Below are 17550 nucleotides of genomic sequence, written 5' to 3'. Positions count from 1 at the left end.
CCTCAATAAGACTCATAAACTACTTCTACAACATTCCCAACCAGCAGTCTTTATCCTCTGCAGGAACACTTCCATTAATAAGGAATGAATAAGGCAAATTATTCTTCTGATATCTCTTTAATAATTAGAATGTTCTTCCTTAGATCAAGCCAAAACTCTCAACATTTTACATTTTTCCATATATAATCATCACTAGAGTGGAAATAGGTACATCATTCAAGTTTTAGAGGAAGAGAAATAAAAGAAATTCAAAATTACATGGCAAAACTTAATTGTTAGCAAATTTATAAAAAAAAATTCTGAAAATGTATGTACTTTTTAAGGTACAGGAAAATGACTTTGAAGAAGAAACATAAATTTTTAAAACAAATGCATATTCTGAAAATTATAGTCCATTAAACATCTTCAAATCATATAAACCATATGACTCAATTCTAAATATTAGTTAAATGCTGCCACTGTAATTTTTTTTTATATTATCATGTTTTTGGATGAGGAAGGAATCATATAAAAAGGAAGAAAACAGTCAAATCTGTAAAAATAAAAAAAAATACTAGGAAGAAAATGAAATTAAAATTCACATAAAACATTATCAGTTTTAAAGATCTCATCTTAGAAACTGGAACGATGAATTTCCCTCCAACTAAAAATGGCTCTTCTGCTTTTACAGTAAATTATCTGGTGTGCCTGGGGAATAGACTATTCTGACTTATTAATATTTGGTTTGAAGAAAACTTTCCTTAATTAAGAAGATACCTCAGGATATTCTAGGATGTCATTACAGAGGCCACAAGCATCCCGGTTCTTTGTGAATTTTGGTGAGGGAATATTATGTGCTAGGCACTAAACATTGTACAAATATGATCAAAGTTGATCCTCATAACAACCCTGGAATGTAGGTGCAATTATTATTATTATCCTCATTTTACTGTTGAGGAAACTGAGACAGAGAAGTTAGGTAATCTGACCCAGGTCACACACCTAGTAAAGTGTCAGAGGCTGGATATTTGAACTCAGATCTTCCTAGCCCTAATCCCACCTTCCATCTATTGCACCACCTAGCTAGTTGATGAAATGCTAGATGAAAGATATTTTATTATATATAGAAAAAGTTGCAAAAGTCAACATTCCATGGCTTTATCACTCAAAAAAGTTCTAATATTTTATTTAACCTAGCAAAACAGATCCAGAACTAATGTAAAATGGACATTTAACTTTTCATTAGATCAGACTACAATTCATTCAATATATTTAGCATTATTTATGTAATACTAATTATATAATTATTATATAAATAAATAAAATATAAATATGATAATCATAATGTAATACTAAAATGGTATTACATTTAAGAATTTGTTCTCATTTCCATAGTAATTATTATTTAGAAATATAATTTCTTTTACAAATCAACAAAACCATAAACACATCACTTTCTGTACTATCACATCAATCAATTAATAAATATTTGTTAAGCACCTACCACACACCAATCTCTGTGCTAGGTATTAAGAATATAAATATGAAAAATGAAACAAGTTCTACTCATACTGATGTTCTGCTTTCCTTCAAAAAGAATAAGATCTTTAAAATCATAATCTAAGAGAGTTGTTACTCTCAAACTATGGGTAAAAAAAGTTTGTCTTTATTTAATGGAAAACTTTATTGTTTATTTGTGAAGAAAAATTGTAGAAATGGGCGAAAATGCTAATACATCACTAAAAAAACTTCAGGAAAACATTTCTCCATTTATCAGTGACATCAGTAAATATATTTCCCTTGAGTTAAATTTTTAATTGAACAGAACTGACAAAATATTGCTATTAAAAAGTGACAACTACTCAAAGCTTTAAATAGTTAATATACAAATATATAGTATTATATTAGTTGATGATTCTAGAGACTTAGGGTTGTGGTGGGTAGAGGATATTACAGCAAAATAAATACACCAAAGCCTCTATGCTTATTAAAATCTGAAGATTTGGTAGGCAAGGTATGGCTTTTATAGTGTTACTACTCGCACAATAACAATCTCAAAATTAGAAATGTCCTCCAGGGCCATTTAGTCCAAATAATCTACATAAAAACATCCTCTGCACCCTCCTTAACAAATGTTTGACTGACTCCAGTAAGGGCAAATTCACTAGCTTCCATGGCAGCCTATTCTATTTTTGAACAGCAATATTTGTTAAGCTGTTATTTCTCACCTTAAAATGGGGTGTAGGTTTTTTCTGCTTTTATGGGTTTAGGAGAAGATAAATGTAAAGGACAGAGGACTTCATTGGGAAGGAAAAGATAAGGAAGGGAAGAGAATTCACTATCTACCATAATGGAAGAGGGGTAGCATGAAGTAAAGAGTATACAAATACAGAGGAAGGGTGGAGAGAATGAGAGCAAATGAAAGTCAGTTTCATGTGAATCAAAATAAGAAAAGTTGAATATATTCATTTTATAGAGGCAAAGAACTGGAAACTAAGGAAATGCTTACCTATGGTAACTAAGTGGCATAGCGGATAGGGTTAGCACCCTAGTCCTTGGAGCACCTAGTCCTAAGCAGTCAGACCTGAATATCCTGTCTCAGACACTTATTAGCTGTGCGAACCTGGGCTAGTCACTTTACCTCTGAATCTCAGTCTCCTCATATGCAAAATACTAATAATATCATCCATCTCACAGGGTTATTATGAAGATAAAATGAAATGACACATTAAAGCGCTTTGCAAACTTTACAATGCTATATAAATTCTAGGTATCATCGTTATTAGAGAATGGTTAAACAAATTATGATAAGTGAATATAATGAAATATTACTGCATCAGAAGAAATATTCAAATGGAAGTTTTCAGATAAAATATGATGAACTGATGTAGAACAAATTGAGCAGAAAGAGAACAATTTATACCATTACAACATCGTATAGAAAAACAATTTTGAAAGATCTAAGAACTCTGAACAATGAATTATGATTACAGAGAACCAAAGATGATGCATGCTTCCCACGTCCTGCCCAAGAGGTAAGGGACATAAGATAAAGAATGAAATATGGATTTTTATATAAAGCCAATGTGGCAAATGTCTTTGCTTGAATGCATCTTTTTTTTCTTCTTTCATATTTCTTTTTTTGTTCAATTGGAAGGACTCTGATGTTGAAAAATATTGAAAGCAGGAGCGGCCAGGTAGCACAGCGAGTAAGAGCACCGGCTCCAGTGTCGGGATGACGTGGGGATCGAATCCGGGCTCCGACACTTAGCACCCACCCAGAAACACCTGGCCGTGTAACCTTGAGCAAGTTACTTAACCCCAATTGCTTAGGGGCGGCCAGGTGGCTCAGCAAATAAGAGCACCGCCTCCAGTGTCGGGATGACCTAGGGATCAAATCCGGGCTCAGATACTTAGCACCACACCCATAAATAGCTGGCAGTGTAACCTTGAGCAAGTTACTTAACCTCGATTGCTTTAAAAAAAAATATATTGAAAGCAAATGAAAAAGGGGACAGCTGAGGATTAGATGGATAGTGTCATGGGTTCAATAAACATGAGCTTGGACAGATAGAGAACAGAAAGGCCTGGAGTGCTATGGTCCATGGGGGTCTCAAAGAGTCAGACAGGACTGAATGACAACAACAATGTGCCAGGTTTGGTATTAAGCACTGAGAATACCAATAACAGCAAACAGAATAGTCCCTGTCCTCAAGGAAGTTACATTCTAATAGAAGAAACAATATATAAAGGAAAGCTGGAAAAGGAGGATAAGAAAGTTACATGCCTGTGGGATGTCTGGAAATGTCCAGAAAGTACTATGAAATCTGTGGAACTGAGCAAGATAAGGAAAAAGCCTTTCTTTTTCTAATTTAGGTTGATCAGTGAGTTATATTTGCACATACAAAAGGCTCACCAGGTAACTTCCTCTTTTCCTCACCAGAATGGCCTCTCGATTTCTGACCTAATCCACTTCAACAATTATGAATCTACTGTATGCAAGTCACTCTCTCTGCCAGGTGCTAAAGAACGCAGACTAAACAAAGAACAAAAGTTCTTATGCTCAAGGGATTTTTGTTCTCCTGGTCTGATCCCACATATAAAAAGAGGAGTGTGATGTTTTAAGGAATGAAAGAATACTAACAACTGGAGGAACTGGGAGAGTCTTCATGTAGAGGATGACACGTGAGATGGGCTCTGAAAGAATTTGGGATTATAAAAAGTGGAACTAGAAAGAACAACTAGGGCCTTGGAATAGAAAGCACAAACGAACAGAGATAGGAAATGTAATATCAATTTTGGGGAACAGTTTGAATGGAATGAAAGGCCATGAAGGGTATTGATATACAAAGCTGGAAAGGTAAACTAGAGGCAAAATGAGGAGTTTTAAGTGCCAGGCTGGTGTTTGTATGTAATCTCAGAAACACAAGGGTTTTTGAGGTAAGGTCAATATTGTTACTAAATACAATGATTATTTTTGTTTTTACTTTGTGGTCACGTATTTATTCCTCCTCTTATTCCTCCTTCTTCTTCTCCTCCTTCTCCTCCTACTTCATTTCAAACTCCTCCTAATCCTTAATTTCCACCTCCTCCTCCTTTTTTGGTTTGGAGTTGTTTCGTTTTATGTCTTTTTATTTCCAGGAATTACCTAGGATCCCTCAAAAGCCAGTAACACTTAGTCCCAAGAAGACTCTTGGTTACGGTAAATTGCTCACATAGTCATTTTCTCTGCAAACTCTTGTCTCAAAGAAACTCAAATGAATAAAAATCTCCTAAAAAGAAAAAAAAAAGACATGTTCCAATAACAATAAAATCACAGCACTTTTTTAACTTTTTAGTGTCATACTTTAAGGATCTGTGATTTTTTTCCTAAGGTGTCCCAGTATTGATGTGAACGTCAAGAAGAAAATGCTCTTTGAGAGTCAGTAAGGTTGAAAAAATATATAAACATGTAGCCAATCTATAGATGAGTTTTTTTTTAACCTACTTAGGCTAGTCCTCAAAAAAGAGACATTGAGTCTGTCACTAACACTGTAACAGAAACTTTTCTAGCTTTGCTTGGTAGTTCATACCAGACGTTATATTTACCTTTGAGAACCCAGGGCTAGCATAAGTCATCAAAGAAGGGCTTTAATAGATTCCTTTATGAACACTATCATAAAAATGTCATCTATCATTATATTGAGAGTGTAATTTCTTACTGAGTGAAGCCCTATGCATCCTAAGAGTGTTCAATAAATGTATTTCTGGCCATCTGGTTAGTATGGTGAGAAGACTGAGAGACAGGACACTTGATTTTTGGCTCTAGATCTAACTCTTATTGTATAACCTTTGAACACTAAACCTTTCCAGACCTCAATTTCCCCTTCTGAAAATGTAAAAGCTGTGATAAAATACCTCTAAGGTAATTTCCAGCTATGAGATGCTATGGATTTCAATGGCTGATTAGATAATAGCCATCCTAGGCCAAACTAGGAGTAAAACTTTCCTTTTCAAATTTTATAGAGTACTTCCTTTAGGTCTTCATGTATTTATACCATTCAGTTTTATATCAAGCGAGTGAAAGATCTGGGCCTTTAAGGAAAAAGAGGATTTCCAAAGTTGAAGGAGTAGAGGGAGTGAATTCCAGCCACAGTGACAGCTTGAATGAATGTACAGGGAAAGGAGAAGGCAGGATGAGATCAGGTAACAGCGGGTAGTACTGTTTGACTGAAATGTAGATTATGCGAGGGGTAGTAAGGCTAGAAAGATTGAAGACAGATTGTAAAGGGCTTTATCCTCCAGGCAATAGTCACCGAAGATTTTTGAGCAAAGGAGTGACACGGCCAGATTTGTATATTGTGAAAATTATTTTCTCAAGGATAATGATAAAATAATGGATTAGAAGAGGAAGAAACTAGAGACAGATATCATTTGGGAGATTGTTATGACAGTCTGGGCAAAATTAGCAAGAACTTCAACTACAGTGAAGACAGAATAAGTGAAGAGTGGCACTGCTGATGCTAAAAGATACTGACAAAGTAAAAATCAAAGGATCATGGGCCTCCTTAAATGTAGCGGTAAAGAAGGGAAAAGTCTACTCAAAGATGATTCCAAAATTTCATCTCTAGAATACGTTCTTTGAGGGCAAGTGATGTGTGTTATTTCTTCTTTGTATCCCCAGCACAGAGCACATTGTATCATATATGGTAGTCATCTAGTAACTATTTGTTGAATTAAATTGAATACAAGTTTCTTCTTTGTTCTAAAATTCTCTAAGCGTGTGCCCTAGGTACCTAGTTACCTGTAAAAGATAAAAAGCAAAATGGCACCATCTAGTGGACATCTAATCACTTCATTCTAATCCAAAGAGAAAATGGAAGGGGTGGGAGTGGTAGGGAAGTGCAGAGAACCTATTGATTTTTCAAAAACGTGTTCCTCTACCTGGATACTTGCAAAACTGTTCACAGACGTACTGGTTTATAAGGAAAAATGTGCAGGAAAGGATGGATGAAACCAATCATTTCACATTATCAAAGGCTAAATTTTCCATAAACATTTCACTACACAATCACAAAAACTGAGAAAATCTAGAAGAAAAGATTTGAATTGCTATGCTATCACCCTAACTACTATGAACAGAAGTTTAGTTTGTTTTGGGGGTTTTTTTGGCAAAGAAATTGAAGTTGCACCTTCAACACTGAAAATAAATGAATAATTTACTAATGCTATTTCCCAAATAACATCTTTAAAGCATCTTAAATATGATCTCTATTTTCTTTCCCTTGTTCTATGATACTGAAAAATCTACTTGATCAACTTATTAGATCAGAAATGACGTTTACTTGCTGGTTAAATTTTTCCTAAAACAGTTTTCATATGTGAATTTGTTTTGTTGAAAGCACTAAGAAACCTCCTCAGTGAAATCCAAGCTAATTTCATACTCAACTATGGACTCTTCTCATTGCCTTATATGCACTGACAATTCAAGATACACATGAACTAACTTGATGACTGCCTCACCAAATTAATGCCCTAATTTGGACATCAAAATAACAGACTTTAAGTTATTATATTTCAGGTTTTGTTTTGTTTTTCTTATTTTTGCCCAACATCTACAAAAATGATACAAATATTTTCAGTTTCCTTTCAATTGTAAATGCAGAAATCTTATAGTTATACATTTTAAGAATACTTTTAACACAGTATAACTAGACACTGGACAATAGAAGTAAATTTATTTTATTTCTAATAGTTCACAAATATGAAAAGATTAATGTCCACTCCATTATATTAATCCCACTTTTAAACATAAATTACAGGATGTGAAAAATCAATTTACCTTTAAATTGTTGTATCTTGTTGATTTCTTATTGTAAATATATTTGAAAAAAATTAGTTCTAAGATGTTACTCTTAGACATCAATAAAATACAGAAGAATGTTGGGGGTACTTTCTATTACTTTAAATTATACCTGCTTTTAATTATTTTCTACATTTTTCAAATATGTAGGAAACAGTTATAACTCATTGAAAATCAATTCTTACTTTCTAAGTTTCCAAACTTGCTGGAAATATTGCCTGATATGCCCTACAGCCCTGAAAACCTATCTATACCTTCTCACTGATTCTTGGAGTCTACCTAAAGTACTAGAAATATTCCAATTGTCAAAATAAATTTACCAGTATTATTAGCTTAAATTAATTATTCTAATTATGCACTGAGTATCTAGAATATGCTTGCATAACTAATACTAAATATCATTTTAGTATTATATATGCTTGCATAACTAATACTAAATATCATTTTACTATTATACTGGAAAAATAGAGGCAATTATCAATGCAATATAATGAAAGGGAAAATATGTTTTTCTTTTATATTAAGTATTCCACAGAATATAGGAAAAAAAACCATGACTAAAATTTTATAATAGTTGATTTTTCCACATATAAAAGTGTTCTCTCACATCACAGAGGAAAAACATTGAAATGTTTTATGTAAATATTTATTTTAGTGACTATATTTAATAAAATTATATGAACACTCTTTACAGAAAACTAATACATATATCAGTAATTGCAGTCAGTAGTACTGTTAAATATGAAAAAATATTATTAAAATAAAATTATATATCATGCTTGCTGTATTTTTTTCAATTTTAAAAATTGAATCAAAACCCACTAAATTTATCTTAAGGCACAGTGGATAGAGTACCAGGCCTGGAGTCAAGAAGACTTCTCCTCCTGAGTTCAAATCTGGACTCAGACACATACTAGCTATAACCCTAGGCAAGTCACTTAAGCAGGTATGCCTTAGTTCCTCATCTGTAAAATGAGCTGGAGAAGGAAATGGTATAAACCATTCCAAAGAATCCCAAATGGTGTCACAGAGTCAGACATGACTGAAATGACTAAACAACAAGAATTTTAATGGTTTTTTTGATACATTTCATAAGTTGACTTTTTTTGACAATTTTAAGTAAATGTTATATTTTACTAGGCCAAAGGGGGGAAAAAACTTTTTTTCCACAGACATATAACTCTTTATCACTTCCATGCAAACAAAATCAATAATAATAAGAATTTACCCAAAAGTTTTCTAATTGGAATTCAGTAAGTATAGTTAGCACTGTAATTCATTTCATAGAAACAACTACAACCTACATTTGAAAACTGAATACATGACCCAAAGTATTTTACTTCTTTTCCTTCCAAGTTTATTTCAGTTCTCATAGAAATATTACAGGATAGAAGGACATTTTTCACTTATAAAGACAAGTCTATCTTTGTGTACTGCCATGAGATTTTTTTTTTGCTTTCAATATATCATTGAAAGTCAAAGTCAATGCAGTTCTCTAGGCTTAATCAGACCCCTTCGAAGGCAGGTCTTGAAGATGAAGAAGCAGAGACCCCAGTAGCTCTAATCTTTCCTGCCCATCCAATTTCTCTTGCAAACTTCTCACACTCAATAAATACAGTGTTTTCACTGTATACAACAGACAGCATAGGGGCCTTTTACCTTGTATGCTCTGCACTACACAGAGATACCTCAGGTACACCAATTAATATCGTGGCACATTTCACATCAATCTTGCATATGGCTACACCTCAGGAAATCCACCCACTACAAAAAATTCCATACACTGTTACTGGCAAGGAAAACTGGATGAATGGAAGTTTAAGCATTTCTCCTTACAAACAGCCTCTTTTCTTAGTTGCCTTTAGGTTACTGGCATGATTCCTTCAAGTGAATGCCAATAACATTAACATATATTTCAATGCAGTTGTGCTCTCTTCAAGTGAGGGAGAAAAGATTTATTTCAGTATGCATTTTAAACTCAAAGTTTTAAATCAACAATTTTATATCCAAGTATCAGTATTTAAATGTTAAAAGCCCATGGGTGGCCCCATTGAAGGCAGCACACAACTTAAAAAGGTTGAATCTGAAAACACTGTATAGGCAGATATTTACATATGAGTGTCTGTTTGAAGTACATAAATGTGATATTCTCCCTAATTTGAATAAAGAAAAACATATAAGTTATCCCTTCCATATTGTAGCTTTCCCTATGGCAGTTTTGATATATTGGATTGGATATAGTGGATTGGATCAGCATAAGAAATTAAATGGTAATTTTTTTTGGGGGGGGGGTTGCTGTAGTCACAGATAGTATGCAAAGGCCAGCAGATGACAGAGAAAGGGTTTAGAAACTCAGGAATTAATAAAATATATGTATAGTATTGCATAATATCAATATATTTTATCCAGTAATACCATAATAATTCACACTTCTCTGATACAAAGGAAGGGCAAAAAATTTTACACAATTTTCCAGATCACAGGGGTGCCACACCGCTGATCCCCATGATATGGAAAAAGATAATTACATATAAATAAAAGTATATGTATATTACATACATATAATATATACATACATACATGTGCATATATGTACGCATATACATACATACTATTAAAAATCATAGGTTTAAAATTCAAAGGGTCCTAAAAGGACAGCTCCTTGATTTTATGGATAAGGAAACTGGAACAAGAGAGGTTAGATGCCTTAGAAGAAATGAAAAGGTAAGGATGACTATAGCAGGGAAGAATTTATAATTAGCAAGAAGGTATTCAGCTTGCAATCAGATAAATTTATTTCCCTTCAAACTAGTGAAACATAAAATTACATACAAGTATAAAAAATTCCAAAAGGATGTTAACACTCATCATCATTAAAGTGCTCTAAGGTACTTCAAAAATGCAGACAAGTTTTATAGTAGGCAAAATATTCTCCCCTTCCTCCCCTCCCATCTCTCTAGAATCATCCAGAGAATGTCTGCTTCGAGTTCAGATAAACCCTGGTTTGGAAGTTCCTCGGGTGAGTGTTCTGTTCAGTTCTAGGCATCCCTACCCTTCAACCCCAGGGATTCACATTCACTGAGGGGACTCCCAAGAGCTATCCCATAATATATACCAACAAATAGCAGGAAAGCTTAGAACTAACCTCAGAGAGTAGACCCACCTAGGGGGTTTCAGATGAGAGCAGCTGACTTTTTTTGGCTTTCCCACAGTCCTAGAGTGCCCATTTGACATCTGAAAGTAAAGGGTACCTATGCTGGACCAACATCAATCACATTTCTTGGCTTTCTGGCATGTCCTCCACCCTCAAATACATTGTCATATATTCACTAATGATTTGCTAGATTGTTTTAATGCTCCTTGCTAAGAATTAAAATGTTATAATACTCCAACATTGGCTTCTGAATACTTAAAAAATAGGACCATAGCTCTCTAGGCAGCAATTTAAATAGTCAATTTGGCTACCAGAGTAAAACCAAGGCCCACCTTATTCTAATGGTATGGGCATTCTTGAAATAATGGATGAACATTTTATACATTTTTCTGTACTTTCAACTGCACCAGAGGCAAAAGATCCACTTGCTGCTAGAGCTATTCTAAAATGAAATCAAACAATATATAAATATGATTTTACATATAGAAAGTATGCTTTCTCACCAATTCGGGTGATCTTATTATTAGAAACTTCAATATTTCGAAGATTACTACAATCATCCAATCCATGAAAAGAAGTCAGTTCGTTGTCATTCAGAAGAAGGATGCAGAGATTTTCTAAATTCTCACAATTTATAACCTGAATCTGGTTTCCCTGAAATAAATAAAAACACAAAGTTATATTTTAGTGACATATTAACCAAAAGAAAAAATGCATCCAAGTTGTGTCTGATGTCCCTAAAAATGTTCACACAGGGTCGGCCAGGTAGCTCAGTGAGTAAGAGCACTGGCTCCAGTGTCGGGATGACCTGGAGATCAAATCCGAGCTCAGATACTTAGCACCACACCCAGAAATAACTGGCTGTGTAACCTTGAGCAAATTATTTAACCCTGATTGTTTAAAAAAAAATGCTCACACAAACTATTTTTCAAATGGTCAAATAATAAATTGAATGAGATGATGTAGTCTTCCAACTGAAATTCCTATTCAACTTATTCAACTCTTAACCCTAAATCTGCGGGGAAAAAATCATTATGAAAATATTATTTTGATTATTTTATAGAATATATAACAAGCTACATATTATATATAATTATTATTATATCATATAGGCAGTGTAAAGAGTAAACAAAGTAGGTATCAGAATATCTGGCTTCTAGACCTGCCATTAATACATTTATTAAAATATTTCTTCTTAAGCAAATTATCCCTTCTTTTCCTTCTCTGTCAAATGTGGATAAAACAAATAACAAAATAATTGTCACTCCAAGGTTATATTGACTACTATTTCATGGATAAAAGGGGCTGTTAGTGAAATACCAGTTGGTAGTGCCTGAACTCTGAGTTGGTTGAGTGGTGAGAAAAGAGAAAGGGGCAAAGTGAGAAATAGACAGAATATGGATTTCTTCATAAGACTTTTCAAAGAAAACATTTAAGGACAGATAATCTTTGTAAGAAGTTGCCAAAAATCTGTTAAATGCAGACCAAGCACAAATGGGCAAGTAAAGTCACATTAAGAAAAGAAAACAAAGCAAGATGACCCCTGCTATGCCCACCCTCCAAAGAAAAAGGCTGGAGAGCCTAATCCAAAGGTCAGTCCCAACAAGTGAACAAGTAAAGTCCACATGCAAATAACTAGGAAAGTTAGAAAAAAGAACCAAGAGACAGCTAAGTATCTCATTTCAAACAAGTATTTTATGGGAAAGGGGTAGAAAAAAATAGTTTTGAAATTGTTTACAAATTCCAGAATATGTTCAATAAACAAGGCCCACTAGAGAACTTAATACAAGGTTAATTCAACTTCAATGTTATCGCCAAGGCTTGGTGAGCTGCAATTCATAACTAGAATTTGGCTACATGTAATGGCAAGTACAGTGGTTCACACCTTGTTTCAGCTATTGAATTAACACCTTGTTTCAGTTCAAGTTTCTTTTGAGACTTGTATCAAGTCTGTTAAGAAACAGAATGTGTAAACCCCAAAACTTGTGAACCCTAGAACTCATGAACTCCTGCAACAGGAAGGGTAGGAATTAATGACCATATATAAGGAGAATTCCTAGGCTAGAGACAGCAGATTTGAAGACTCTTGTGGTGGCAGAGTCAAGAAGAAAACTTGTGGTATCCCACACCTCTGTTGACGATTTGCGCTGACCTCTTGGACCTTGTTTATGGGTCTGTGTTGATTTCTATGTTGATGATGTGTGAATTCTCAGACCCTGTTGGTGGGTCTGAGTTGATTTCACAGGGAGACCGTAAATTGGTGATGGTGCCAACAATGTTCATGAATATTATTGTGGCTCTGTAAAGCTTTGTCTTCCCAGAAACAGGAACTGTGAAGGACTTGAGGTAGACTGGACACTGTGAACTTCAATATGGAATGGGAACTAGACAAAGAATTGGACAAGGTGCTGGATAAGGAACTGGGAGCTGCCTGCCTTTGAACCCAGGTGACAGTTGGAGCTGGGACCATGGAAGAGGAACCATGGAAGCTGAGAGCCAGCCTCAAGTCAAGCTGAAAGAAGACTTTACTTGGACACTGTGTACTGACTGAGAAAATTATGATTTACTGTGACCTAGGGGTGGAGAATTTTGACTTTTGTACTTTGTGACTGAATTAAGGATTTTGTGATTGACTAAATGAATGTACTTTGTTTAAAACTATATGACCATTTTGGTGAAAACTATGTGGCCATCTTAGTGAAAAGTTGTTGGGTTGTGACATGGTGAATGCTGTATTTTGATTTTCTGTGATAAGCTGTAACATTGCGAATGCTGTATTTTGATTTTCTATGAATTTTTGCTCTGATTTGTTATTGAATAAATAGAGAGTTCACTACACTATGTAATTATAACCTTGAAAGCTGTTCACAGCAACAGTTCTCTGGAAAGCTGCTCATGCATGGCTTTACACTACAAAAGGATATACTTTTGTCAAAAGGAACATATTAGATAAGAGATGCAGGAATTCAAGTTCTATATTATAAAGAAACATTTTAAGATGAAATCTACAAACCAAAGAAGAGAAGTATGGATTAGAATCAATGGTGAAAGAGACAGAAATGCTTTCATGGCAGCAGTAGGATGAGTTCAGGCAGCATCACAGTAGTGGCAGAAAGGCATCACAGTGTGCTGTTTTTCAGTCATTTCAATTGTGTCTGACTCTTGGTGACCCAATTCGTGGGTTTGGGGGTTTCCTTGGCAAAGATACTGGAGCTTCCATTTCCTTCTTCTAGCTCATTTTGCAGATGAAGAAACTTAGGCAAACAGGGTGAAGTGACTTGCCCAGGGTCACGCAGCTAGTAAATATCTGAGGTCAAAGTTGAACTAAGGTCTTCCTGATTCCAGGCCCATCTCTCTGTCCCCTGTGATATCTATTTGCCCCATCTTAGTGTAGGGACATGATACTTAAGCTATCCACACAAATGCAGCCATTCTCTGGCAAAATTTAATGAATTAACAAATTTCTGATGTGATTCTATGATCATTTTGATCTTAAAAAGGTGGAGAAAGTAATGAGGAAAACTACTACTCTAAACATGACCCAAACAATAAGCTTTTAAAGTAGAAATGCCAAGGATATTTGAAGTGAGCATTCCAACTTATATTTTGTAAAAATCAAAAGGAAAGAAGACCAGGCATAATCTAGCACACTATAGATAATGAAAGCTAACATTTTTTTTAAATTAAAAAAAATTTCCCCATTTAATAGTGTTTTTTTCCAATTACATGTAAAGATAGTTTTCAACATTCACTTGTATAAGATTTTGATTTCCAAATTTATCTCTCTACCTCCCTTCTCTCCCCTGCTCCCCCAGAAAGCAAGCAATCTGATATTTATATATGTACGGTCATATCAAATATATTTCCACATTAGTCATATTGTGAAAGAAGAATCAGAACAAAAGGGAAAAGCCATAAGAAAGAAAAAACAACAAAAAGTGAAAAACCATAAGAAAGAAAAAATACAAAAGACAACAAAAAGTGAAAATAGTCTGCTTCACTCTGTATTCAGACTTCATAGTTCTTTCTCTAGGTAAGGATAGCATTTTCCACCATGAGTCTTTTGTACCTGTCTTGATCACTGTATTTCTGGGAAGAGCTAAATCTATCATAATTCATCATCAAACAATATTGCTGTTATTGTGTACAGTGTTCTCCTGGTTCTGCTTACTTCACTCAGTATCAGTTCATATAAGTTTGAAGGCTAAGATTTCAAAGAATTCAAGTGAAGAATAAGTAGGATCGCATTAAATTCAATGGGGAAAACTAAAACCAAAAAGATGGAACAGTTTCAAAAATATAAATTCTTATGTCACAAGAAAAAATGAATTTGATGAGTTAAAGAAAAAAGTGCTAGTATTTAAATAAAAAGCAATGCAGACACACTGTGAACTTAATAATCAACTGAGATTTCAAAAAAAATATGAAGCTAAAAGCAATGGCAGAATGAATAAAGAGAAACATTATAGTGCCATAAGTACAGTATCTGGGATGGTAATGCTCAGAAATGAGACTGATGATAAATACAAAACAAAATAAAAAGGTCTTTGTGAAAGACCTTTGTAAAAGTATGATTTCATTGATTGAAGTCTACAAAACATAAAATACAAAACATAAAATTAAGAGATTGGAGGACCATTCATCTACTCATCAATAAAATCCACCATTATTAAAAAAAGATTAGCCTAATAAACCATACAAAAAAAAACAAATAAGGAAAATTCTTATTGTCCAGAAAAGGGGTCAAACTGTAGCATTTGGACCAATACAGTTTTTGCACAGCACACGAAAAGTTTTATTGCCATACAAAAACAAAAAAAATAGATTTGACCCAAAGGCTGTAATTCACTGAACCATGGTATAGATTATGATGTGTAATTAGATTGCCAATACATTTGAGGTAGTATATGAGTATGGATATTTGGGACAATCACTGGGGATGGACATGATGTTAAGCCTGAAAGTATTCGAAGAGGCATAAGAGAGCAGAATAGGTTACATTTGGTAAATTATGAAGTGCTTTTAATGATTCCAAGCTCCAACCTGATACAAAGACCTATCTTTTCAACACACATGGTCTCCTAGTGATGACCTATTGGTGTAAAGCTTGGAACATCACAATTTCTGAGGAATTCAAATTGATGGTTAACAAAAAGTCAAAGGAGAGGTTTATTATAGATGCAAGCAAATTGCAGTATACTTCCAATGATAACTTACTGATGTTCAAGAAATGGTATAAGGGATATAACAGGCTATGATAAATGGAAAAGGAGGTAGATGAATCATATGACACATGTGAGGAAGGATAAAAGAGAGGCCAAGTGTTCCATTGGTACCTACAATATATTTTTTAAAATATTAAATTTGAGGAGGGCTCTTGCAAATTGGATGGATCTTTGTGAAGGATCTATTAAAAAATCTGACAAAAAACACATAGGATGAAAAGATATATATGGGTTGTATCAATCGAGGGTGATCAATTTAATTAAGTAAGTTTTGCCATCAAAAATGAGCTCTAGACTGGGAAGGACAGGGCAGGAATGGTTAATAGGAAACTGAAATCCAAGATTAGTAAAACGCTATGAAGGGAATATTGACATGTCCTCATCAAATTCAAGTTACTGGGTATGGATTACTAAAAACAGATTGTGACAGGTTATTAGGCTGGTTAAGGTAGCAAAAACATCTAATGAATGTGACTTCTGAGCTACTATCACTGATATTTTAAAAACTGAGAAGAATGAGAGATCTCACATGACTGGAGATGGGGAAATATCTTAAAGTTTGAAAAACAAAAACAAAACAAAAAAGAGAACAGAGTTGTCAAATTACTGACTTGACTTCCATTCCTTATAAAATTCTAGGACATATACAAAAGGATGTTCGCTAAGAGAATGCATAAGTCCATCAAAATAAGTTCAAATCTCACTAAGCTTATATTTTTGACAGTATTACCACATCAATGTAATAATGCTACAGATATACTTGGATTGTATAACAAGACCTTTGACAAATATTCTTGGGGACGAGAGAGAGAGATGTGATCTGTATGACAGAAGTTAAATGATTTCAGAACTAGATGGGTTAAACGACTAGACAATGAAATAGTCCTTAATGAGTTGAGATATCAACCTGGAGGAAGATCTCTAAAAATTTTGCCTTCGGCTCTGGGCTTTCAAGAATTTTAACAATTATTTGGATGAGATATTGCAATAGCAAGCACCCTAGCATGCCCAGGACGGCTGCCAGCACAGGTTCTTTGACCTGCTTTTGTAAAGTAAAACAACTCAAAAAGGGTTAACAATCTTACTTTTATCAAGCATATATATCATTCACTTAGTTCAGGGGAAAAAGTCAACACCCTGAACTTCAGAAAATACAAACAGGAATTACAAGCAGACAAAAAATACAGACAGAGAAAATAATACAATTCAACAGATCAACAGACAGGGCTTCTAGCTGTCTGACCATTAAATACACACATAGTTACCAGAGAGAGAAGCACCAACATCTGTATTTTCAAAACCTGGGGGCTCAGTGGTTACCCGGAGTCTCATCTGGCCAAATCACATAACCTTTCCCATAAGTGAGCCCCCAAGCAAAACCTCACCTCAGATTGTGTGCATATATATGTATGTATGTATCTATGTATATATAATGTGTGTAATGTGTATATGTATGTGCACATGTATTCATATATATATGAGTATGACATCACAACCTTTGTGACCCACTGCCTAATTACAAAGTAACAAAAGGTGTAGGCCTTCCTAAAAAACAAGCCTCCCCTAAGGAAGTTTCTCTAGTTAAGCTCCAAATAAGGGGCAAGGAAGATCTTCAAATTCCCTTACCATTACAGATGTCAGATATATAACTATGAAACTCATAGCTAACATAAAGCTGGAAAGTATGTCTAACAAATTGGTTGATAAAAAAAGGATTCAAAAAGTTACTGAGAGGTTACAAGAATGAACCAAATCTAATCAAATTAAATGAACAGTCACAAATATCAAGTTCTACAGAAACCCACAAAAAAGCTAATACACAAGTACAATCTTATAACCTTAGAAACATG

General features: G+C 34.3%; 1 protein-coding gene across 1 annotated transcript in view; it reads right to left on the bottom strand.

Moving 5' to 3' along the window:
* The window catches only part of LRRIQ1 (leucine rich repeats and IQ motif containing 1), a 308516-nt gene that overhangs the window by 241968 nt on the left and 48998 nt on the right, over positions 1–17550 (bottom strand). The window contains exon 11 of the mRNA XM_069095103.1: positions 10979–11129. Coding sequence (XP_068951204.1) covers positions 10979–11129 — 151 coding nt within the window. The remainder of the gene's footprint in view (positions 1–10978; positions 11130–17550) is intronic.

Source organism: Petaurus breviceps, unplaced genomic scaffold (genome assembly GCF_028583685.1).
Source record: "Petaurus breviceps papuanus isolate PSGF00001 unplaced genomic scaffold, PetGlider_PUasm1.0 225, whole genome shotgun sequence".
In the NCBI taxonomy this organism is placed as follows: Eukaryota; Metazoa; Chordata; class Mammalia; order Diprotodontia; family Petauridae; genus Petaurus; species Petaurus breviceps.
Note: the sequence above shows the minus strand (reverse complement) of the source record. Positions and strands in the feature narration are given on the sequence as shown.